The sequence below is a fragment of the Toxorhynchites rutilus genome, unplaced genomic scaffold (assembly GCF_029784135.1).
Source record: "Toxorhynchites rutilus septentrionalis strain SRP unplaced genomic scaffold, ASM2978413v1 HiC_scaffold_32, whole genome shotgun sequence".
Lineage (NCBI taxonomy): Eukaryota > Metazoa > Arthropoda > Insecta > Diptera > Culicidae > Toxorhynchites > Toxorhynchites rutilus.
Window position 1 is genome coordinate 1 of NW_026599894.1, and position 24,449 is coordinate 24,449.

At 36.7% G+C, this 24,449-nt stretch overlaps 7 protein-coding genes across 7 annotated transcripts; 3 read left to right on the plus strand and 4 right to left on the minus strand.

The window, feature by feature from the left end:
* Positions 1 to 3,101: 3,101 nt before the first annotated feature.
* On the minus strand, positions 3,102 to 4,077 carry LOC129782004 (histone H2A). Its single transcript, XM_055789500.1, has one exon. It carries the CDS (start codon positions 4,075 to 4,077, stop codon positions 3,703 to 3,705), a length of 375 nt encoding a protein of 124 aa, XP_055645475.1. The 3' UTR covers positions 3,102 to 3,702.
* A 253-nt stretch (positions 4,078 to 4,330) lies between these two features.
* Positions 4,331 to 4,710, plus strand: LOC129782001 (histone H2B-like). The gene has a single exon (XM_055789497.1). It carries the CDS (start codon positions 4,336 to 4,338, stop codon positions 4,708 to 4,710), a length of 375 nt encoding a protein of 124 aa, XP_055645472.1. The 5' UTR covers positions 4,331 to 4,335.
* Positions 4,711 to 5,856: 1,146 nt separating this feature from the next.
* On the minus strand, positions 5,857 to 24,416 carry LOC129782000 (histone H3.v1-like). Its single transcript, XM_055789496.1, has 4 exons — positions 23,956 to 24,416; positions 7,857 to 8,520; positions 6,813 to 6,838; positions 5,857 to 6,280 (listed from the first exon to the last, which is right to left on the minus strand). The coding sequence occupies exons 1-4, from the start codon at positions 24,356 to 24,358 to the stop codon at positions 5,868 to 5,870; spliced, it is 1,506 nt and encodes a 501-aa protein (XP_055645471.1). The 5' UTR covers positions 24,359 to 24,416; the 3' UTR covers positions 5,857 to 5,867.
* LOC129781995 (histone H4) lies at positions 6,508 to 7,077 on the plus strand. Its single transcript, XM_055789490.1, has one exon. The coding sequence runs from the start codon at positions 6,546 to 6,548 to the stop codon at positions 6,855 to 6,857; it is 312 nt and encodes a 103-aa protein (XP_055645465.1). The 5' UTR covers positions 6,508 to 6,545; the 3' UTR covers positions 6,858 to 7,077.
* LOC129781982 (histone H1B-like) lies at positions 7,853 to 8,565 on the minus strand. The gene has a single exon (XM_055789477.1). It carries the CDS (start codon positions 8,531 to 8,533, stop codon positions 7,853 to 7,855), a length of 681 nt encoding a protein of 226 aa, XP_055645452.1. The 5' UTR covers positions 8,534 to 8,565.
* Positions 21,185 to 22,160, minus strand: LOC129781984 (histone H2A). Its single transcript, XM_055789478.1, has one exon. The coding sequence runs from the start codon at positions 22,158 to 22,160 to the stop codon at positions 21,786 to 21,788; it is 375 nt and encodes a 124-aa protein (XP_055645453.1). The 3' UTR covers positions 21,185 to 21,785.
* On the plus strand, positions 22,405 to 22,793 carry LOC129781989 (histone H2B-like). Its single transcript, XM_055789485.1, has one exon. The coding sequence runs from the start codon at positions 22,419 to 22,421 to the stop codon at positions 22,791 to 22,793; it is 375 nt and encodes a 124-aa protein (XP_055645460.1). The 5' UTR covers positions 22,405 to 22,418.
* Positions 24,417 to 24,449: the final 33 nt, after the last annotated feature.

The window sequence follows — 24,449 nt, forward strand, 5'->3', positions numbered from 1 at the left end:
TCTGTTGCTCTGACTCTAAGTGGCGCAGGTCGGGAATCCTGTGCGACACAAGTCGCTGAGATATGGTTTGTGTAAAAAAGCAAATTTAGTTGTACACGCGATGTATAAAATGGTGAAAGTTCGCGGTGTGGAACATGAAAAATTGGAAGGTAACAAAACGGCTTCCTAAAAAGAAAAGAAGAAGAAAATAAAGTGGTTAAACGGAGATAATAGTTTGGAAAGATGAAGAAATTGTTGTGAATAGAAATAGTGTTGGAAAGAAATATTGGTTGGAATTGAACGGGAGAGAAGTGCACGAAAGTAAGCGACGACGAAGGAAGACCGACGGCACTAAGAGCCTGACCACCAACGGGTGATGAGAAGCTGGGCACTGGGCGAGAAGTCACATCAGGTGAGTGCGAGCGTGAGAAAGTGTGTGTGTGTGTGCTATCAATTAAATTATCTTAATTCAATAAAATCTATTTTTGTGCATGATGGCTGCTCGTGATCTGGCCGAATTATATTGAAGCTTCGGATACTTAGCACAAACTTCCATACAAAGCAATTGAATTTTGTTATGTTGTTACTCTATTTTTATATTCTTATCTATTATTTATTTTTTATTAGCCGACAACAAAAATCATTTCTTCTTCCCACTTTTTTTTCGGTCAGTTAATAACATCAAACGTAATGCTTAACTCAAGATTTCTGAACATGATTATCAGACTGAAAGAAATGTAATATTTATCCAGTTGCAATACTGGTTGTTCTTCGAGCACGGAAAATGTAGAAGATATAGTCTGTATTGATATTTGCTTCAGGATAGAAAAATCGAATCCATTTTTTGTTGAGTGTCGTTCTTAGCTGCACTACATTTTTTAAATTCAAAAGCTTAGCTGGGTATGGAAATAAAAACTGTCCCCAAACCAAATCACCCGCATTATGGAAAATATTGTGTAGGGTACCAAATAAGAAATGATATGAGGTTCACCATAAAATCTGTGGTAAAAAGCGTACTTTTCATTTTTTTGCACACTATTCTCGATAGCTTCGAGATAAAAATTACTGGAAAAAAATGAAAGTGCGTCTTACTATGGTGTATCGAAAAATCTTGAAATATTGAAATTTTCTTTATTCAGAGATTCAGTACTACTCTAATTCGTATTTAAATGCGTTTCTACACCTTTTTAGATATGTGTGATAATATGTGGTGCAAAAAAAAGGTCAAAATTCATATATAAGTATTTATGTTTATTTGTTCGTGTATGTCTTTTTCAGAATATTTTGATAACTGCGCGGTACGAAAATATCTAATTAATTTTTTTTAAATATTTTTTCTTATTTCTATTTCAGTAATTTTCAATTTTTTTTAATTGGTTAAAATCCTAAAATTGTATGTGCGTATTCCGTATTCGTAAAAGAGTCCCAAACCTTATCACCAGCGCTATGGAAAGTATTGTTGCGAATTAGAAAATTAGATGTTATTTTTGAATATAACATCTATATGGTTCACAATAAGAGCTATGGCTAAAACGTTGTTTTTTGTTGCTTGAAAAAGAAAATATGTAAAAATACTCGTAGTACATCTTACTATGATAAAATTACCATCGATTTTTTTTTATGCGAAATTAGATAATTCTTTAAATAGATCAGATTTGGAATTGTTTAGTATTATGAATTGATATCCACGATTTTATCAATCATCTATTTCATATAAATAAAAAGTATTGAACGTACTTTTGTTTCCTCATTTTAACCTCGCTACATTATGAAACAAATCATAAATAAAAAAACACGTACGAACACATTTCAAAACAGTACTGTGCGTGTTGAGTATCTTTCATTTCCATTTTTTCATTCTCAATAGGCTTGAGTTTTGAGTATAGGTATTCAGAATAATAATTTATTTTTTGAAATTTTGTACCGTATACAACATTTTCATTTTCCAAATGAAAAAATACTAGACAATAAACAATATAGAAATAAAAAAAAAATTTCATATTTTTGTACTGCGCAGTACTTAAAATTTTCGCAAACATCTAAAAAGAGATTAAACCAGTACAGATTCTCAGAATTCTAAAAAAACGAAAAATTTATAAATATATATTTTATGTATCGCGCCACACAGTTAAAATTCTGAAAAAAATCACACATATCTAGAAAACGCGTAGAAAAACATTTGAATACGAATTAGAGCAGTACTGAAACTATAAATAAAAAATAAAAAAGTCAATATTACATAAATGTTTTTTTTGGTACATAAATTTTTGATAAAAAATTATTTTGATATTATTTCTCGATACACCATAGTAAGATGCAAACTCTTGAAAAGTACGTTTCTTACTATAGATTCCATGGTGAATCTCATAGAGGCAAAAAATACTCAAAATTTCTTATTTTGTATCCTATACAACATTTTCCATAAAGTGGGTGATTTGGTTTGGGGGCACTTTTAATTTCCATACTCAGCCAGGCCCTTTGCCTATTTAACAGCATGAATAGGAACGCCAAATTAGAAGCTTTGATTTCAGTTTGCAGAAATCGTTTGATTGCAGAAAATATTCAATTACATAGATAGATTTCAATATACAATAACCTTAAAATTAATCGATGTTATTTATGTTAGTATATTGACAGCTTTCAATAAATAAGAAAAACGAGAAAATACAATTAGTTAAAAATTTTATATTCTGTCGAACTTCGTTAACCTGCAGTAACGTATGGAGCGATTTCACGCCAAATCAGCTGAATAACAGCCAGTTTCGACACGACGCTCTTCAATTACTTTTAAACCGTGTACACAAGGTAAAAGCTACCCAAAATCACAATTTTCAGTATTTCTATGTTACTTTTGTTACAAAATAATCGATAAAACTTTGATAACATCCGGCAACTCTGATGTATCGTGTGGTTTGGCTTTTCTGCACTATCGACGGAAGGACTGAAAGGCAAAGCTGTTTAACGAGTCTTGTATGAGATTCAGTACTAGGTCCGGAGCTCGACACAATGTTATCATTGGAAGTGTGAATTGCTGGTGAATTTTTTTTTTTTTGATGAGAATGGTACTTCAATCATTATCCTTTGCTTCCCATCCTGATCTTATTCATGGCAACGTGGCGAAGGATGTATGCATGGAAGGAAAGAAAATTCTGGAAATGTAGTTTTTTAGCAGCTGGTATACCTGGTAATTTGGCCCATCTCAACTACCTGAGTAAAACGAGCATGTATTACCCATTTCTGCTACATTCTACTCGTATAATAATACTGCTTGCCTTTATCGATTTGATTAACCGAGATTCGATTTCATTTCGAAGCAGTGTTTGAAACATTCCTCGTTGTGAGCTGATGCTTTGCAATAGTTTAAAACATTGAACTTATGATTATTAGCTAGAATTAATCAGGAGAAAGCTAAGCATATTTAGAAAGCATAAGTCAGAAATCGATTTTTAGAAAAGTCCACTATCGATCTGCAGGGACTTACGTGGGTTAGAAAGAAAAGGTCCATTGTCGGTCTCCGGCCTCGGTTGGGCTCAACAGGGTAATATTCCGAGCTCGGTGAAATGATTCACTCATATCGGTTTGGAAACAGATGCTCTCCTTGGAGATTGCTGTGGATTGATTTTTAGAAAACCAATCAATGTAACTCTTTATTAGAAATTTGTTGTCGTCCTGAAAAGGACGGTTGGGTTCTCGATTTTAGTGCAGTTCCATGTCGTTGTTGATTTAAGCTTTCTTCTCGGTCTTCTTGGGTAGCAGGACAGCTTGGATGTTGGGCAAAACTCCGCCTTGAGCTATAGTTACACCCGACAGCAGCTTATTCAATTCTTCGTCATTACGAATAGCCAGCTGCAGATGACGTGGGATAATTCTGGTCTTCTTGTTGTCACGAGCGGCATTTCCTGCCAACTCCAACACTTCAGCTGCCAAATATTCCATCACTGCTGCCAAGTAAACAGGAGCTCCAGCTCCAACACGTTCGGCGTAGTTTCCCTTCCTTAGCAGACGATGGATTCGACCCACTGGGAACTGCAATCCAGCACGATTTGAACGGGACTTTGCCTTTCCCTTAACTTTTCCTCCTTTACCACGTCCAGACATTTTTTGTTATATAATTATGAAGTTATTCACGAGCAAAGCGAAACTGTACTGATGACAATTTTCAGTAAGCGAACCCTCTTTTATACTAACTCTGCCATTATTAGTTTTTCACTCAGGCAGTGCTACGAATATAATGAAATGGCATCATAAACATAAGGGGACGGGCATACATTCCACCCTGACTGTGCATATAACATGATGTTTCCCTTGCTTTCAACATTAGTTCCTCTCGAACAGTGAAAGCGTTAAAACGTAGCAATGGCTCCTAAAACCAGTGGAAAGGCAGCGAAGAAGTCCGGAAAGGCTCAGAAAAGTATTACCAAGACCGACAAGAAAAAGAAGAAGGTCCGCAGGAAGGAAAGCTACGCTATCTACATTTACAAAGTGTTGAAACAAGTCCATCCTGACACGGGTATATCATCCAAAGCCATGAGTATCATGAACAGCTTTGTGAATGATATTTTCGAACGCATCGCCGCTGAATCATCTCGTTTAGCGCATTACAACAAGCGATCAACTATAACTTCTCGTGAAATTCAAACCGCAGTTCGTTTATTGCTACCAGGAGAATTGGCCAAACACGCTGTCTCCGAAGGAACCAAAGCCGTCACAAAGTATACCAGCTCCAAGTAAATTCTGAATTCTACAATATGAAAAAATCGGCCCTTCTCAGGGCCACAAAATTTAGGTTAAAGAGTTCAAAATACAATTTTTCAATCATTTATTGGTGTTATTATAACAAGTCGCTTCTCGTGCGAACACTCCGCTTTCATTGCTCGAAAGTTTCTGAAAAGTAATATCACAAAAGGTGTCCAAAATGGCTCGATATAACAATTTAATGTAATACGATTTATTGTGAAGTACGTTTTGAGAATGATGTGATCATTGTGTGCAGAATGTATAATGCATCGAGTGAATTTGATAACTGAAACTTGTTGCCCTTTAATCTCGACTGTCCATTCTCATGGAACGTCGTAATTCCAGTATATCACTCGGATGTCCCCTCTCATGGCATATTAAAATTTATTAGTGATGACGGGGAGTTGAGTTATTTCGAGACTACTTCTTTGAAGTGTCCTTTTCAAATAGCACGAGAAGTCGAATCAAAATATAGTAAAATTGCTAAGATATATTTTTATCGAGAACGTGTCCATTTACGTCTTTTGGAGACACCAGATTGGGCAATAAATTATTACGTATTATTGTCAACCGTGCATTAATCAGCCTGCAATGCACATTGGAAAGTGTTTTAAGATTTATCCTAATATACCAAATTACAAAAAGTAAAATATTGTTTGTCACATAAGTCCAATATCATTATAGTACATCCCTTCCTTGTTTGGTTTTTAGAGACTTTAAACTTTTGCAGTTCATTCGTCTCTAGTCCTGAGAAGGGCCCTTGTGAAAAGAAAACTACTCCATTACTTCTCCTTCACCTGTCTTAAGAAAGACAATCCATTCTCGACTAACGCTCGCCGGCAACGAGAAGTGATTATAATACGATGCTTGGTTCCAAAATGATACTAAATAATACGAGCATTTGTAAACGAATAACTCTGAACTGATTAAGAATTGATCATATTTGTGGAAGCATGTTCTATTATCAAAAGTATTCTTCTATAGTAACATTTATCAGCAAGCTCAGAGGTTCATTCATATTTCATATATTCATACTTGTGACAGCGTATGGAATGTCAGAGTTTGAAAACGTGTTTTTAAAACTCTTTTCGCATAAATTGGTGGCCCTGAAATGGGCCGTTTGTTTGAGAATGAGGTCAGATAGGTCAGACTTAGGCGCGTTCTCCACGAATACGACGAGCCAATTGGATGTCTTTCGGCATAATGGTCACTCGTTTGGCATGAATGGCACACAGATTGGTATCTTCGAATAATCCGACCAGATAAGCTTCACTTGCTTCCTGCAGAGCCATAACAGCCGAGCTCTGGAAGCGAAGATCGGTCTTAAAATCCTGAGCAATCTCACGAACCAAACGTTGGAATGGAAGCTTACGGATCAACAATTCAGTCGACTTTTGGTACCGACGAATTTCACGCAGAGCGACGGTTCCTGGCCGATAACGATGTGGCTTCTTGACTCCTCCGGTAGCTGGAGCACTTTTACGAGCAGCTTTAGTGGCCAACTGTTTGCGAGGAGCCTTTCCTCCGGTGGATTTACGAGCGGTCTGCTTGGTACGAGCCATTGCTTACGATTTCAGTAGAGTTAACGGTTTCAAAGTTGTTCTTGGAATGAAAAATTTCCACGCGTTCCCTCGCTTTTATATATGAAACGTGTTACCATTTTGCGCATGCGCAACAAAAAGGAAAACGCAGAGAAGAGAAGAATGACAATATGATGAAGAAGGAAACAACATTTACATTCGGATATAAAAGGGGGTACCCCTAGGTGAAAACAACATCAGTTTCATTCATCGTTTGTACTGGAAAGCATCATACAATAATTCAGAAAAATGACTGGCCGTGGTAAAGGAGGAAAAGGACTGGGAAAAGGAGGAGCCAAGCGTCATCGTAAGGTTCTTCGTGATAACATCCAGGGTATCACAAAGCCCGCCATCCGTCGTTTGGCTCGTCGTGGAGGAGTGAAGCGTATTTCCGGTCTTATTTACGAGGAAACTCGTGGAGTGCTGAAAGTATTCCTGGAAAACGTAATCAGAGATGCTGTTACCTATACGGAACACGCCAAACGAAAGACCGTTACCGCAATGGACGTTGTGTACGCTTTGAAACGCCAAGGTCGTACTCTCTACGGATTTGGAGGTTAAATGATATAATTTTGCGTAGGTTTCAACAAAACGGCCCTTTTCAGGGCCACGATATTTTTCCAGTTAAAAGAGTGATTTGTAACGTTTTTAAATGAACCACTGTTCAATTGATTGATTGATTATTTGATTTATTTCAGTCGGCTTTAACCCTTCAGGTCATTCGCCGTCTATCGAAAAATATTGATATTACAAATGTATACAATGTTATTACATGACGTGGTGAAAAATAAACGAAACATTGAACAACTTTAAACTTCTGTACTGAACGCAACCGCTCCAGATGTGTAGCATGCTTACTGCGCAGGAACCACTGTTCAAAATCATGATTCGTTTCTCAATTGGTGGTACAAGAAAGCCAGTTTTTTGTGCGTTCGTTTTTGCCAGATTTCCCATTTGTGCGACCCATTTGGTGCGATTTCATTATTAAATCTAAACTCGAATCACACAAATAATAAAAGTACTCAAAAATGGTCGCACGAATGAGGAAACGCATAAAAACAGGTTTTCCTGTTAGTTTATGATGACGATTCAAATACAATTTCACGTTGTACTTTAGTTGTATTGACCCAAACCCAAAAAAAGTCCAATATTTGTTGACTGAATGTCTGTGAATTATGAGTCGAATGAGGGATCATTGTAAACTATACTTGGGTACATGTAATCTCAAAACGATCGCGATGGCTATGAATGATTTTAGACCAAAACCTCATGTGGTCGCAACCTAATGCAGGCTCGACGTAAAGTTTGTTACACAATTGATGCTTTTCGATATCATCAGTTGGCCATCATATCTCGTTTCGTTAGAATATGAACATTCTTAATAGTGTACAATGTTGGACACATGATGCAGATGTGTGAAAATGTATATTAACTGTTATAAAAAAATCATTTGAATTATTATTTGAGGTGAAAAACTTTTGTTACTCTTTCGATTCAATGTGTTTGTAGTCCTGAGAAGGACTGTTTGTTTTTAAATCATTTCAATCGACTGAACTTTACTTCTTGGCGGCGGCTTTCTTCGGAGCGGGTTTCCTAGCCGGTGCAGCCTTTTTCGGTTTTGGAGTTTTAGGCTTCTTCGCCGCTGTTTTCGATGGTTTGGTTGCTTTCTGTTTGGGAGCGGCCGCTTTTTTCACGGTTCCAGCCTTTTTGGCAACTTTGGCGACGGCTGCTTTAGCCTTCTTCTCAACCGCTTTCTTTGCTGGTGCTGCCTTAGGCTTTTTGACGGCAGCAGTTTTGGGAGTGGCTGCCTTTTTGGCAACTTTCTTTTCCCCTGAAGGCTTCTTCCCAGCCGCAGTTTTCTTTGGTTTCTTCTCGCCCGCAGGTGTCTTGTCCTTAGATTTAATTTTAAAGGACCCCGATGCTCCACTTCCTTTGGTTTGCACAAGACTACCTTTCTCAACACCACTCTTCAGAGATTTCTTGATGAAAGTTGAGAGCTTAGCAACGTCGCACTTGTAATTGGCACCGATATACTTCTTGATGGCCTGAAGAGATGATCCATTACGTTCCTTCAAAGTCTTGATGGCGGCTAAAACCATTTCATTCACTGGTGGATGAGTGGCTGGCTTTTTCGGTTTCTTACCCTCTCCTTTAGGAGCACGAGCCTTTTTCGGTGTCTTGGCTGGAGATGCGGCAACCGATGCTGCGGTAACGACTTCAGTAGCTGTATCGGCCATTTTTCACTGTATTTCACTACTATGTTTCAACGAAATGCTGAATTCCATGGTGCGCTCTGTGTCGCCACTTGTGCTCGAAATTGACATCTGTGTTAGGGAAACTCAGTGCGTTCGTTTCAATTCGTTGTTGAGAAAATCTTTTGCGTTTTTGAAATTCATATTTTAAGACATGGTAATTTTCTTTGTCCTAATTCGCACAAAATAACGTTATACGCTTTTCATTGCACGCTATGATAATCTAGCTAACATTCAGAGTTGTCTGATGTTAAAAATCACTTCTCGTTTCGCAACAATTTTCCGGTAATGTGCATAGTATGTATCAGAACTATTAACACAATACTGAAAATGTGTAAAATTGTGTTATTACAAAAGTAAAACGACGATAAAAAGTTGTTTGTAAAGAAGAGCAACATTTCCCCGATCATTTGATACCAAAATTGTATGTTTCTTCATCAACACAGCGAAGTATTTTCATCTAAACTTTGCTGCCATCGGAGCAGCTCAGGCACTTTTTGATTTCCGTTCGCTTTCATATGACTCAATATACCCATACAAAATTGTTACCATTATTTAAATTTGTTCTGTGAAATGAAAGAAATTTGAATACTTTTAGAGAAAATATCATCATTATTCGTACAATCATATTCGTAGTTACGATTCACGTTCCGAGGATGGATTGGTAATACAAACTGTTTGCCAACATTTGTGTTATCGATATTCTGCTACAAAATCCCAAACTGTACAGATAAAAAATATTTTATTTATTTAAAATCATTTAAAATTTTAAAAATCATCATGATGTTTATAATGTTTACATGTTGGCATCATATGTTGACTCCAAACCAGTATAACCTAAAATTGAAAGTTGAAAAAAACCATAGCTGTGCTTCTGCATTTTTCATTTCATCTGTTGAATGTTTCCGCTATTAATTTTTTTTCTTTCTGTCATCGTTTTTACTATACCAACGTTAGACTATTTCCGTTTTTTTTTGCCACTCGTAAGTGAAATATTATTTCAATATAAGCTAGCTTTCCAAAGACAACTCTCCAATGGGTTCATTCGAATAGTCAATAGCAGCATGTTTGAAATCAATTTATTAGTTTTATCTTGTTCAGTCCTTCGACAACAACTCACATTCCACAATTCCAACTTTAACTACCTTAATTCTTCATCTGCTTAGTCTGTTCAACAGGCAGCTCATATGGAACGACAAAGCTCAAGATTTGTACTCGCGACAAAACGTACATTTCAACTACCCAACTGTGAGATCCTAATTCAATACAGGTAATTACCCGACTGCGCAGATAAACGGTAACAAATCCAACACATCATCCTGGTAAAACTGAAAGCTCAGATCTGGCTTATCCGTATCACGCATAATTCGAATCGAAATTTGAAGAGTAAACTTGTGTACATGTATTTTGGAGAAGGATAAACACATTTAAAAAATAAAAATCATGGATGAGAGTTATCCATTCCGTATATAATAAATATCCTATGTAATAGAGCAGTGGTTTTCAACCTTTTCTGCTCCTTTCCACTTTTGACGAAGATTAATCCCAGTGCTTCCCCCTATCAGTATTTTGTAAGAAAGTCTGTAGCATATCAGTAAAATAATGAATGAATACAAACGGCTTTCAAGTTATATTCGCAACAAATATGATTCTGTACTTGTATCTGACTACAAAAAAGGTATATAAAGTCAGTATGACACCTGCGTCTGAATGATTTCCGCCAAAATCATAATTCTTGAGCACGTTGTCAAAAAGCACAACTCATGTCATCTTCGATATCCACTCTGTTACGGTGTTTTCTTTCCATCAGCAGCATTGTAGGAAATCCAGATTCACATAAATACTACACACTAGACAACAATACTCGTAACGCTTAATTCGCATATCAGGATATCATTTTTCGATCATTTGCAGATCGATGATTTTGTTCTAAAATTGATCCGAAACTTTCGTCACTGCCAGTCGAAAGGGGATTCAAACCATGTCCAAATCTTGTTCTTTGACATAAGGAAAATATGTTTCAAGTTTAACTTGTTGTAAAAAATCTTGACAAATGCTGTACAATTTTCTTTTTAATGGTCTTCTGTACTGTTTCGTCGTCTGTTCCATCATCATCATCATCGTTCTTTGACGAAAGTCTTTGAAACATTGTGAAGTTGTTCAATCGAACATTACATTCCAGATTTAGAAATGTTTGCCGAGGATCGCAAATTTTAGCGTATCCAATAAAGTTTTTGTAGCAATTTTTGTTAATCATTGTCAAATTCAAAGCGAAGTAAATGTACAATAGTCCCTTGCAGAATTCCCCCCTTTTAATGACTAAATTCCCCACCGGTTGAAAATTACTGTAATAAAGCATCCAGTTTTCTCCAAGTGATAAAGAAAATTTTGAATGAAAATTGAGACAAACAATGGTGTCATATTTTAATACAGTCAATTCGATGCCAAACCGATTCAGTGGTTCTCAGAATCTCATGGAAGTGGTAGTTTTGTTTCTTATCGCAAGATATTAGACTCGTATTTTTTTATTCTTTCGTTAGGGTGACCATTTCGATTCAATTTAAAGTCAATCAAAGTCAAAAATTTAAAATCAATCACCTGTTCATTAAAAAACCCGCTTCCAAAATATTTGAATTGTTCTTCGTAATTATCGATTGTATTTGTTTTTTTTCCTGTTCCTTTTTTTCCTGCGCTATATATTTTTATATTTTTTCTTGAAAGCTGAGAATGTTTTACATAACATATCTTAAAATCAGAGATGTATTTTTGTTTTGTTTTCAACTTATGAGTTTTCAAATCTAACCGATGGTTCGATTTGAAAAATCGGTTTTCCCATTTTTTCTCGATATGGTCGATACATGAAATTGAAGTCAAGAAGCTAGTCTCCTTTGAAAAAATATTACACCTGCGATAAAATTGGATTTTGTTTTCGTGATTATTGATTGTATTTGCTTTTTATAGTTTACATGGTCTCGGGATCAAGTGCGCTATTTTTTTTATTTTTTCTTGAAAACTAAGGATGTTTTACATAACATATTCTAAAAATCAAAAAGGTTTTTTTTTTCGTTTTTGAGTTATAACTTTTCAAAGTTTACATGTTTTCAGTCTTTTTGCAATATTTCTGTGCGAATATACTAGATCTATGCGACTAAAATCCAGTTTAATCGCAAATGTGGCACTATAAACTATTTGGCTTTAATTGGACATAACATTCAAACATTCAAAAGTTATGATTTTTGGAAAAACGGGTAAAATGATTTTTTGACCACCGGTTGGATTTGGAAAATCATAACATAAAAAGGGGAAAACATCTCTCTGATTTTACTGTTTCTTAGAAATTTGTTTTTCGTTTATATGACAGCCCACCCTAAGAGGAGTGTCGAACCACCTTAGAAATGTTTCTTCCCCATAATACCTCCACATGCCAAATTTAGTTCCGTTTGCTTGATTAGTTCTTGAATTATGCGGAAATGTATGCTTCATTTGTATGGCAGCCCCCTCCCCTCTCAGTGAAACAGGAGGAGTGTCTATTCACCATAGAAACCTGTTATGTCCCTTGAAACCTTCACATGCCTAATTTGGTATTTTCTTGATTAGTTTTCGAGTTATGCAGAAATTTGTGTTTCATTTGTATGACAGCCCCCCTTAGAGAGGGGGGAGGAGTCTCAAACTATCATGAAAACCTTCCCCGGCCCCACAAAACCCCAACATACCAATTTTCATGTCGATCGGTTCAGTAGTTTCCGAGTCCATAAGAATCAGACAGACAGACAGAAATCCATTTTTATATATATATATATATATATATATATATATATAGATGATGCATAACATCATTACCGGTCTATACTTATTTTATTTTAGTTCATTTTGTCACCGGATAGAATGGATTCATATAGTGCAATTCCAAATGAAATTGACCTAAAAATGCAGATTTTAAAACATATATTTTTGATTCGAATGAAGGTTTGTATTCCGTTTGGGATGAAGCAAATATTTGTTCTCCACACCAATTGGGAATTTTTTTTACTCAAGTGTAAGTTTTGTAAATGGCGTATCGATTCTAGTAAGAGGAATCTTTGATAATTTAAATCTCAAAAACTATAAGTCGGACCGAAATGGTGTCTCAGAAAGAGTTATAGAGTATTGATGTTCAAACGTGAAAAAATATACACTGAGAAAAAAATAGTATTTTTTTTCTATTTACAAAAAAAACTTTAGTTTGCAACATCTAAAATACGTATTTTTTATTTTTATTTTTATTTTTTCATATAAAATAGAAGTCATGGAGAAAAAAAAATAATCCAAGATGGTAAAACTATTTTTGACAAACTTCTGATAAACATCTGATGTGATTTGAAACAAAAAAGGTCATTCTTAATCTCATTCTAAATGCAGCCATTCTCGAGATATTTAAAAAAATATTTCCAATCAAAAATACTCATGTTATGTCATTTGTCGATTTCATTTGCAATTGCTCTAAACGTCAAATACAGGTCGGACTCGATTATCCGGAGTATTGATTTTTTTTTCACTCCGGATAATCACAAAACAAAGAATTTTATTATATTATTATGATTTGCACTTATTTATTGAACGGTTTTATCTAGCTTGGACATGTTTGTATTTTTGTGACTTTGTAACTCTGTAACGTTGTCTATAGCGCTATAACGTTGTCTATAGCGCTGTATCACATTGATAGAAATTTAACCCTCTTTCTGTTAACCGTTTGATCTGAAATTTGGAACACATCTTTATCTCGGATGTCATTATAAAACTGCGTATTCCGTGATCTTGAAAATCCAAGATGGCGGCCGGTACAAAATGGCGGATTATGGACATATTTTCTCAAAATCCTATCAATATGGGTTTTCTCAAAACCTCATAAATTTGGCTATATGAAATATGGCATATGAAAAAACAATGGCAATCAAAGGCCTTGACTAGTAGAATACAGTTATTTATGAAAAATTCAAAACCAAGATGGCGGCCGCTACAAAATGGCGAATTACATATTTTCTGAGAACCCCAACAATATGGATATCAAATGAAAGGGATTGACTAGTAGAACACAGTTATTTATGAAAAAATGCAAATCCAAAATGGTCTCCACCACAAGATGGCGCCATATTTTTTCTTTCAAAGCCCCATCAATATGGGTATCAATTGAATGTGCTCGACTGGTAGAACACAGTAGATCATTAAAAATCAATGTCCAAGATGGCCGCAGTTCCCAAATAAACAATTACTTTTTTAATAGTTTCATTCAGCTTGTCCTGTTTGTTTGTATGCTTGAGTGTTTGTAGGATTGTCCCACATTGATTGAAATTGGACCCCGTTCCTGATCACTGATTGATCTGAAATTACCTTTAATTTTACTGCCATTATAAAACTGCGTATTCCTTGATCTTGAAAAAATTCAATTTGGCCGCCGCTAAAAATTGACTGAATGGCTTGACTTGGAGAATATACTACATTATGAACAACATAAATACCTAAAGGTCACCGCCACGAAATGGTCGACTATGTTTTTTTTTGAAATCCTCTCAATATTGGTATCAAATGAAATGATTTGACCAATAGAATACAGTACATCATCAAAATATTCCGATGAATATCCATCTTGTCGCCATCGCCATCTTGTGGTGGATTTGTATTTCCCATAAATAACTATGTTATACTAGTCAATCCCTTTCATTTGATATCCATATTGATGAGGTTCTGAGAAAATATGTAATCCGCCATTTTATAGTGGCCGCCTTCTTAGATTTGCATTTTCCATAAATAACTGTATTCTACTAGTCAAGCCCTATCATTTGATACCCATATTGATGGGGTTGTGAAAAAACTATATATGGCGCCATCTGGTGGTGGCGGACAATTTGGATTTGCATTTATCTTGAATGTCTGTGTTCTACTAGTCAAGACCTTTGATTTGATACCCATATTTATGGGGTTCTGAGAAAATATGTAATCCGCCATTTTGTAGTGGCTGCTCAAATAAATATTAGATATACAATATTTGCTGCGCATATTATTTAAAAAAATGCACCAAAGTTTGGATGAAGATGATCCGTTATTGAGTAAATATTCGGATTTGGTATCAATAGATCCGGAAACTGTTCCTGTTCCTTAACATTACATTTAAGTCGCAAAATTAGTGTTGTGTTGGTACTTGAAAAGGCTTACCATCAGTATTTCGGTCAAATTGCACCAAATTGGTGAACGATTTCAATAGGAAACGGCCTTCGAATGGTACCTAGAATATCCAAGTGAGTAATAAACAAGATTCTGGTAAGGACGTGTGAACTGTAACAGAGAAATTTAAGATTGTTTCAAACATGAATTAAGAACACGCTAAATGTTTTCTCAACAGCGATTCGAAACGAGCGCAGGGAGTTTCCCAAACACGGATGTCAATTCAAGTCAATAGCGGCAGCACCAAGGAAGTCAGAGAAACACAGTGAATAAAACGGGAGAAACGGGGGACTTGATCAGTTACCACCGCACCAGCACGGACGGACGGATTGCATCCATTTTCTCCAAATCGGTGTTTAATTTGGCAGTGTTGATTTCGATGCACGATCCGGCCTAGCCTTCATTGCCGACGATCCGCCGGAAAATATCAGCGATACTAGCAAACTTCGGTGCATTTAGCAAAAGTGTACGGATATTTGGTCGCAAAGTTCCCGGTGAACGACCAAGAAATGAAAATGATTGGCCAACGGTGATTTGTAACAAAAGTGCGTGAGTTATCGGGAAGCGTGTCTGTTGCTCTGACTCTAAGTGGCGCAGGTCGGGAATCCTGTGCGTCACAAGTCGCTGAGATATGGTTTGTGTAAAAAAGCAAATTTAGTTGTACACGCGATGTATTAAATGGTGAAAGTTCGCGGTGTGGAACATGAAAAATTGGAAGGTAACAAAACGGCTTCCTAAAAAGAAAAGAAGAAGAAAATAAAGTGGTTAAACGGAGATAATAGTTTGGAAAGATGAAGAAATTGTTGTGAATAGAAATAGTGTTGGAAAGAAATATTGGTTGGAATTGAACGGGAGAGAAGTGCACGAAAGTAAGCGACGACGAAGGAAGACCGACGGCACTAAGAGCCTGACCACCAACGGGTGATGAGAAGCTGGGCACTGGGCGAGAAGTCACATCAGGTGAGTGCGAGCGTGAGAAAGTGTGTGTGTGTGTGTGCTATCAATTAAATTATCTTAATTCAATAAAATCTATTTTTGTGCATGATGGCTGCTCGTGATCTGGCCGAATTATATTGAAGCTTCGGATACTTAGCACAAACTTCCATACAAAGCAATTGAATTTTGTTATGTTGTTACTCTATTTTTATATTCTTATCTATTATTTATTTTTTATTAGCCGACAACAAAAATCATTTCTTCTTCCCACTTTTTTTTCGGTCAGTTAATAACATCAAACGTAATGCTTAACTCAAGATTTCTGAACATGATTATCAGACTGAAAGAAATGTAATATTTATCCAGTTGCAATACTGGTTGTTCTTCGAGCACGGAAAATGTAGAAGATATAGTCTGTATTGATATTTGCTTCAGGATAGAAATCGAATCCATTTTTTGTTGAGTGTCGTTCTTAGCTGCACTACATTTTTGACGTAGGACTACGTCTAACCGGAAGATATAGGGGGTGAAATGGAAATCTAGGCACTGAACAAGTAGGAAAAAATGCAAGATTTGGAACGCTTATAACTCGAGCATTTCTCAATAGATCGCAAAGGTTTTTGCATCAATTGATAGAAAATATATCTACGCGTCTATCATAACGAATAACATTTCATTTTTCTTGAGATAAATAATTGAATAATTGTGAAATATCAAGCATTGTCCAAATGCATTATGTGCCCATTTTTGATTGGTCCATTTTGTGCTCCTCAAATCGTACCGACCAAAACGGGCAACCAGAGCAGCAGCGAAATAGAATGAAGCACGATTGGAAAGGAAAAAGAAAAAAATGAATGAAACATTGGTCGCAGTCTCACACATGCGTAATTCTCGAGCCAGCCAGTCAGCTTAAAAATCCCCGCTCCGCTGCCGTAACGATCATTCTCATCCGAACCGTACACCACATCGGTTCGCATCACAACACATCAACAAACCAACCCAAGCAGCCATGTCTGGACATGGTAAAGGAGGAAAAGTGAAGGGAAAGGCAAAATCCCGCTCGAACCGTGTTGATCTGGAGTTCCCCGCAAGGGTAGCTAGGCCGAGCGCGTTAGTACCAGTGCACCAGTCCACCTAGCCGGCGTTATATAGTTTCGGCCGCCGAAGTGATCGAGTTGGCTGGTAAAGCTGCTCGCGACGATAAGAAAAACCGCATTCAGAACAGAACACATTCAGTTCGGTGGACATCAAGACAACAGGCAGTTGCAGCGAGTGGCGAATGGCAAACGCAATCGCAAAACGGCAGCAGGTAGCAGAAGGACAAAGTTTGTTCTTTATACAAACTGCTTTGGTGGCAAATCCAGAACAAGGCGGCTTCGAGGGCGTTCGAAATGGTTTTTTTTCAAAACCACGAGTACTAAGTTTTCTAAATTGGAACCATTCCATAAAACAAGGCGCTTTTCAGGGCCATAAAACCTTCCAAAAAAGAGTTTAGGAAATACAGTTCAATGCTTTCTAAAACATTATCCAAAATAATAATAAAACACAAATTGATTTTTTCATAATTTGTTTGCCAGGATATGATGAGTATGTGAATTTGGCAGTTGTTCTGAGCTTATTGATAGTTGGGGACTTTCCTGATTATTCAATTTTCACCAATTCTTAAATTGTTTCCAGATTGAAAGTACAGTAATTTACACTTATCTCGACATTTAGCTAATTGGACGGACATGTAATGCGACATATTTAGTTGGACATTTTTGTAAACATAGAGTTTGGGGTCCAAAATGACCCCACATTGAAAGTCGACACTGTACCACTGTCATCGCAAATGTTCAATTACAGGTTAAAATTACCTCCAATCCGATACAGAGTGGTGGTAATGCGACGTGTCATTGAATGTAATTTACTGTAAAATATGTCACAAGCTGGATGGGAAGAAATTTTCCAACTGTGAAAGCTGTGGCGAGTGGCAAATGCAATCGCTAAACAGAAAGGTTTAGCCGAACAAGATGGGGATATCGAGTGATAACAAAACAATAAACTCTTTAGATTGAAGATAATTTTGTGATCCTGAAAAGGACCCTTTTTAGCCTGCATGTGAATCCAACGAGAGAACAAATCGCTCCCTTTTAACGCTTATTCGTTCGTCTCGTTGGACTCGCCCCTCTGGCTGAGTCTGCCGATTTGTCTCTATCCTGTGAGTGTGTACCGCTAGAGTATAAAACACTTCTTCTTCTTCTTCTTCAATGGCACTAACGTTCCTAGAGGAACTTCGCCGTCTCAACGTAGTATTACTTGCGTCATTTTTATTAGTACTTAGTTGAGATTTCTATGCCAAATAACACGCCTTGAATGCATTCTGAGTGGCAAGCTCTAGAATACGCGTGATCACAGTGCAAGTCGGAGGAAATTTCTTTGACGAAAAATTCCCCCGACCAGAACGGGAATCGAACCCGAACACCCGGCATGTTAGTTATGACGCTAACCACTCGGCCAAGGGAGCACAGAGTATAAAACACGCGGACCCCAAAAAAATATCTTATTTTCTTTCAAACCGTAAACCCATGTGGTTGTACGGCATCGGCATCGTGGACGTAACAAAGGAGGACAAGTTAAGGGAAATGCAAAGTCTCACTCGAACCGTGCAGGTCTCCTGTTCCCTGTTGGTCGCATTCACTGATTGCTCCGCAAGGGTAACTAGGCCGAACGGATTGGTGCCGGAGCACCAGTATACCTAACAGGGATTATAGAGTTTCGGCCGTCGGAGTGCTCGAGTTGGCTTGCAAAGCTGCTCACGACAATCAGAAAACCCGCGTCAAGAACAAAGCAGCTTCGGTTCGGCGCTCATCAAGGCAATAATTAGTTTCAGTGAGTGGCAAAGTGTTTCTCCGGCACGTCGCATTAAATGTAATTTACTGAACAACATGTCACAAGCTGGATGGGAAGAAATTTTCCAACTGTGAAAGCTGTGGCGAGTGGCAAACGCAATAGCTAAACAGGAAGGTTTAACCGAACAAGATGGGAATATCGAGTGATAACAAAAACACAACACCAAAGGTTCTTTTCAGAACCATCAACATATTCATAAAGAGTAAACAGTAAACTAATCCATTTTTCAGGTAGATAGGTAGGTATTCACGTAGGAGAAGAAAATAAAACAATATATTTAAAATATATATTTAACAAAAGATGTCCCCTTTGTATAGTCCTACGTCACTCCGGTTATGTCCCCGACATTACCCACCCGTCTTTTTAAATTCAAAAGCTTAGCTGGGTATGGAAATAAAAACTGTCCCCAAACCAAATCACCCGCATTATGGAAAATATTGTGTAGGGTACCAAATAAGAAATGATATGAGGTTCACCATAAAATCTGTGGTAAAAAGCGTACTTTTCATTTTTTTGCACACTATTCTCGATAGCTTCGAGATAAAAATTACTGGAAAAAAATGAAAGTGCGTCTTACTATGGTGTAACGAAAAATCTTGAAATATTGAAATTTTCTTTATTCAGAGATTCAGTACTACTCTAATTCGTATTTAAATGCGTTTCTACACCTTTTTAGATATGTGTGATAATATGTGGTGCAAAAAAAAGGTCAAATTCATATATAAGTATTTATGTTTATTTGTTCGTGTATGTCTTTTTCAGAATATTTTGATAACTGCGCGGTACGAAAATAAAAATATAAATATTTTTTCTTATTTCTATTTCAGTAATTTTCAATTTTTTTTTAATTGGTTAAAATCCTAAAATTGTATGTGCGTATTCCGTATTCGTAAAAGAGTCCCAAACCTTATCACCAGCGCTATGGAAAGTATTGTTGCGAATTAGAAAATTAGATGTTATTTTTGAATATAACATCTATATGGTTCACAATAAGAGCTATGGCTAAAACGTTGTTTTTTGTTGCTTGAAAAAGAAAATATGTAAAAATACTCGTAGTACATCTTACTATGATAAAATTACCATCGATTTTTTTTTATGCGAAATTAGATAATTCTTTAAATAGATCAGATTTGGAATTGTTTAGTATTATGAATTGATATCCACGATTTTATCAATCATCTATTTCATATAAATAAAAAGTATTGAACGTACTTTTGTTTCCTCATTTTAACCTCGCTACATTATGAAACAAATCATAAATAAAAAAACACGTACGAACACATTTCAAAACAGTACTGTGCGTGTTGAGTATCTTTCATTTCCATTTTTTCATTCTCAATAGGCTTGAGTTTTGAGTATAGGTATTCAGAATAATAATTTATTTTTTGAAATTTTGTACCGTATACAACATTTTCATTTTCCAAATGAAAAAATACTAGACAATAAACAATATAGAAATAAAAAAAAAATTGCATATTTTTGTACTGCGCAGTACTTAAAATTTTCTGAAAAAAAAATCGCAAACATCTAAAAAGAGTTTAAACCAGTACAGATTCTCAGAATTCTAAAAAAACGAAAAATTTATAAATATATATTTTATGTATCGCGCCACACAGTTAAAATTCTGAAAAAAATCACACATATCTAGAAAACGCGTAGAAAAACATTTGAATACGAATTAGAGCAGTACTGAAACTATAAATAAAAAATAAAAAAGTCAATATTACATAAATGTTTTTTTTGGTACATAAATTTTTGATAAAAAATTATTTTGATATTATTTCTCGATACACCATAGTAAGATGCAAACTCTTGAAAAGTACGTTTCTTACTATAGATTCCATGGTGAATCTCATAGAGGCAAAAAATACTCAAAATTTCTTATTTTGTATCCTATACAACATTTTCCATAAAGTGGGTGATTTGGTTTGGGGGCACTTTTAATTTCCATACTCAGCCAGGCCCTTTGCCTATTTAACAGCATGAATAGGAACGCCAAATTAGAAGCTTTGATTTCAGTTTGCAGAAATCGTTTGATTGCAGAAAATATTCAATTACATAGATAGATTTCAATATACAATAACCTTAAAATTAATCGATGTTATTTATGTTAGTATATTGACAGCTTTCAATAAATAAGAAAAACGAGAAAATACAATTAGTTAAAAATTTTATATTCTGTCGAACTTCGTTAACCTGCAGTAACGTATGGAGCGATTTCACGCCAAATCAGCTGAATAACAGCCAGTTTCGACACGACGCTCTTCAATTACTTTTAAACCGTGTACACAAGGTAAAAGCTACCCAAAATCACAATTTTCAGTATTTCTATGTTACTTTTGTTACAAAATAATCGATAAAACTTTGATAACATCCGGCAACTCTGATGTATCGTGTGGTTTGGCTTTTCTGCACTATCGACGGAAGGACTGAAAGGCAAAGCTGTTTAACGAGTCTTGTATGAGATTCAGTACTAGGTCCGGAGCTCGACACAATGTTATCATTGGAAGTGTGAATTGCTGGTGAATTTTTTTTTTTTTGATGAGAATGGTACTTCAATCATTATCCTTTGCTTCCCATCCTGATCTTATTCATGGCAACGTGGCGAAGGATGTATGCATGGAAGGAAAGAAAATTCTGGAAATGTAGTTTTTTAGCAGCTGGTATACCTGGTAATTTGGCCCATCTCAACTACCTGAGTAAAACGAGCATGTATTACCCATTTCTGCTACATTCTACTCGTATAATAATACTGCTTGCCTTTATCGATTTGATTAACCGAGATTCGATTTCATTTCGAAGCAGTGTTTGAAACATTCCTCGTTGTGAGCTGATGCTTTGCAATAGTTTAAAACATTGAACTTATGATTATTAGCTAGAATTAATCAGGAGAAAGCTAAGCATATTTAGAAAGCATAAGTCAGAAATCGATTTTTAGAAAAGTCCACTATCGATCTGCAGGGACTTACGTGGGTTAGAAAGAAAAGGTCCATTGTCGGTCTCCGGCCTCGGTTGGGCTCAACAGGGTAATATTCCGAGCTCGGTGAAATGATTCACTCATATCGGTTTGGAAACAGATGCTCTCCTTGGAGATTGCTGTGGATTGATTTTTAGAAAACCAATCAATGTAACTCTTTATTAGAAATTTGTTGTCGTCCTGAAAAGGACGGTTGGGTTCTCGATTTTAGTGCAGTTCCATGTCGTTGTTGATTTAAGCTTTCTTCTCGGTCTTCTTGGGTAGCAGGACAGCTTGGATGTTGGGCAAAACTCCGCCTTGAGCTATAGTTACACCCGACAGCAGCTTATTCAATTCTTCGTCATTACGAATAGCCAGCTGCAGATGACGTGGGATAATTCTGGTCTTCTTGTTGTCACGAGCGGCATTTCCTGCCAACTCCAACACTTCAGCTGCCAAATATTCCATCACTGCTGCCAAGTAAACAGGAGCTCCAGCTCCAACACGTTCGGCGTAGTTTCCCTTCCTTAGCAGACGATGGATTCGACCCACTGGGAACTGCAATCCAGCACGATTTGAACGGGACTTTGCCTTTCCCTTAACTTTTCCTCCTTTACCACGTCCAGACATTTTTTGTTATATAATTATGAAGTTATTCACGAGCAAAGCGAAACTGTACTGATGACAATTTTCAGTAAGCGAACCCTCTTTTATACTAACTCTGCCATTATTAGTTTTTCACTCAGGCAGTGCTACGAATATAATGAAATGGCATCATAAACATAAGGGGACGGGCATACATTCCACCCTGACTGTGCATATAACATGATGTTTCCCTTGCTTTCAACATTAGTTCCTCTCGAACAGTGAAAGCGTTAAAACGTAGCAATGGCTCCTAAAACCAGTGGAAAGGCAGCGAAGAAGTCCGGAAAGGCTCAGAAAAGTATTACCAAGACCGACAAGAAAAAGAAGAAGGTCCGCAGGAAGGAAAGCTACGCTATCTACATTTACAAAGTGTTGAAACAAGTCCATCCTGACACGGGTATTTCATCCAAAGCCATGAGTATCATGAACAGCTTTGTGAATGATATTTTCGAACGCATCGCCGCTGAATCATCTCGTTTAGCGCATTACAACAAGCGATCAACTATAACTTCTCGTGAAATTCAAACCGCAGTTCGTTTATTGCTACCAGGAGAATTGGCCAAACACGCTGTCTCCGAAGGAACCAAAGCCGTCACAAAGTATACCAGCTCCAAGTAAATTCTGAATTCTACAATATGAAAAAATCGGCCCTTCTCAGGGCCACAAAATTTAGGTTAAAGAGTTCAAAATACAATTTTTCAATCATTTATTGGTGTTATTATAACAAGTCGCTTCTCGTGCGAACACTCCGCTTTCATTGCTCGAAAGTTTCTGAAAAGTAATATCACAAAAGGTGTCCAAAATGGCTCGATATAACAATTTAATGTAATACGATTTATTGTGAAGTACGTTTTGAGAATGATGTGATTGTGTGCAGAATGTATAATGCATCGAGTGAATTTGATAACTGAAACTTGTTGCCCTTTAATCTCGACTGTCCATTCTCATGGAACGTCGTAATTCCAGTATATCACTCGGATGTCCCCTCTCATGGCATATTAAAGTTTATTAGTGATGACGGGGAGTTGAGTTATTTCGAGACTACTTCTTTGAAGTGTCCTTTTCAAATAGCACGAGAAGTCGAATCAAAATATAGTAAAATTGCTAAGATATATTTTTATCGAGAACGCGTCCATTTACGTCTTTTGGAGACACCAGATTGGGCAATAAATTATTACGTATTATTGCCAACCGTGCATTAATCAGCCTGCAATGCACATTGGAAAGTGTTTTAAGATTTATCCTAATATACCAAATTACAAAAAGTAAAATATTGTTTGTCACATAAGTCCAATATCATTATAGTACATCCCTTCCTTGTTGGGTTTTTAGAGACTTTAAACTTTTGCAGTTCATTCGTCTCTAGTCCTGAGAAGGGCCCTTGTGAAAAGAAAACTACTCCATTACTTCTCCTTCACCTGTCTTAAGAAAGACAATCCATTCTCGACTAACGCTCGCCGGCAACGAGAAGTGATTATAATACGATGCTTGGTTCCAAAATGATACTAAATAATACGAGCATTTGTAAACGAATAACTCTGAACTGATTAAGAATTGATCATATTTGTGGAAGCATGTTCTATTATCAAAAATATTCTTCTATAGTAACATTTATCAGCAAGCTCAGAGGTTCATTCATATTTCATATATTCATACTTGTGACAGCGTATGGAATGTCAGAGTTTGAAAACGTGTTTTTAAAACTCTTTTCGCATAAATTGGTGGCCCTGAAAAGGGCCGTTTGTTTGAGAATGAGGTCAGATAGGTCAGACTTAGGCGCGTTCTCCACGAATACGACGAGCCAATTGGATGTCTTTCGGCATAATGGTCACTCGTTTGGCATGGATGGCACACAGATTGGTATCTTCGAATAATCCGACCAGATAAGCTTCACTTGCTTCCTGCAGAGCCATAACAGCCGAGCTCTGGAAGCGAAGATCGGTCTTAAAATCCTGAGCAATCTCACGAACCAAACGTTGGAATGGAAGCTTACGGATCAACAATTCAGTCGACTTTTGGTACCGACGAATTTCACGCAGAGCGACGGTTCCTGGCCGATAACGATGTGGCTTCTTGACTCCTCCGGTAGCTGGAGCACTTTTACGAGCAGCTTTAGTGGCCAACTGTTTGCGAGGAGCCTTTCCTCCGGTGGATTTACGAGCGGTCTGCTTGGTACGAGCCATTGCTTACGATTTCAGTAGAGTTAACGGTTTCAAAGTTGTTCTTGGAATGAAAAATTTCCACGCGTTCCCTCGCTTTTATATATGAAACGTG

What these genes read in the sequence shown, in the direction of transcription:
- LOC129782004 (XM_055789500.1), bottom strand. Translation starts at nt 4,077, where the DNA reads ATGTCTGGACGTGGTAAAGGAGGAAAAGTTAAGGGAAAGGCAAAGTCC.
- LOC129782001 (XM_055789497.1), top strand. Translation starts at nt 4,336, where the DNA reads ATGGCTCCTAAAACCAGTGGAAAGGCAGCGAAGAAGTCCGGAAAGGCT.
- LOC129781995 (XM_055789490.1), top strand. Translation starts at nt 6,546, where the DNA reads ATGACTGGCCGTGGTAAAGGAGGAAAAGGACTGGGAAAAGGAGGAGCC.
- LOC129781982 (XM_055789477.1), bottom strand. Translation starts at nt 8,533, where the DNA reads ATGGCCGATACAGCTACTGAAGTCGTTACCGCAGCATCGGTTGCCGCA.
- LOC129781984 (XM_055789478.1), bottom strand. Translation starts at nt 22,160, where the DNA reads ATGTCTGGACGTGGTAAAGGAGGAAAAGTTAAGGGAAAGGCAAAGTCC.
- LOC129781989 (XM_055789485.1), top strand. Translation starts at nt 22,419, where the DNA reads ATGGCTCCTAAAACCAGTGGAAAGGCAGCGAAGAAGTCCGGAAAGGCT.
- LOC129782000 (XM_055789496.1), bottom strand. Translation starts at nt 24,358, where the DNA reads ATGGCTCGTACCAAGCAGACCGCTCGTAAATCCACCGGAGGAAAGGCT. An exon ending in AAGAAAGCCGCCGCCAAGAA is followed by an intron (nt 6,839 to 7,856) that starts GTAAAGTTCAGT and finishes CCAAATCCGTAG; the next exon opens with AGAGTACGACCTTGGCGTTT. An exon ending in CGACCTTGGCGTTTCAAAGC is followed by an intron (nt 6,281 to 6,812) that starts GTACACAACGTC and finishes TGAAATCGTAAG; the next exon opens with CAATGGCTCGTACCAAGCAG.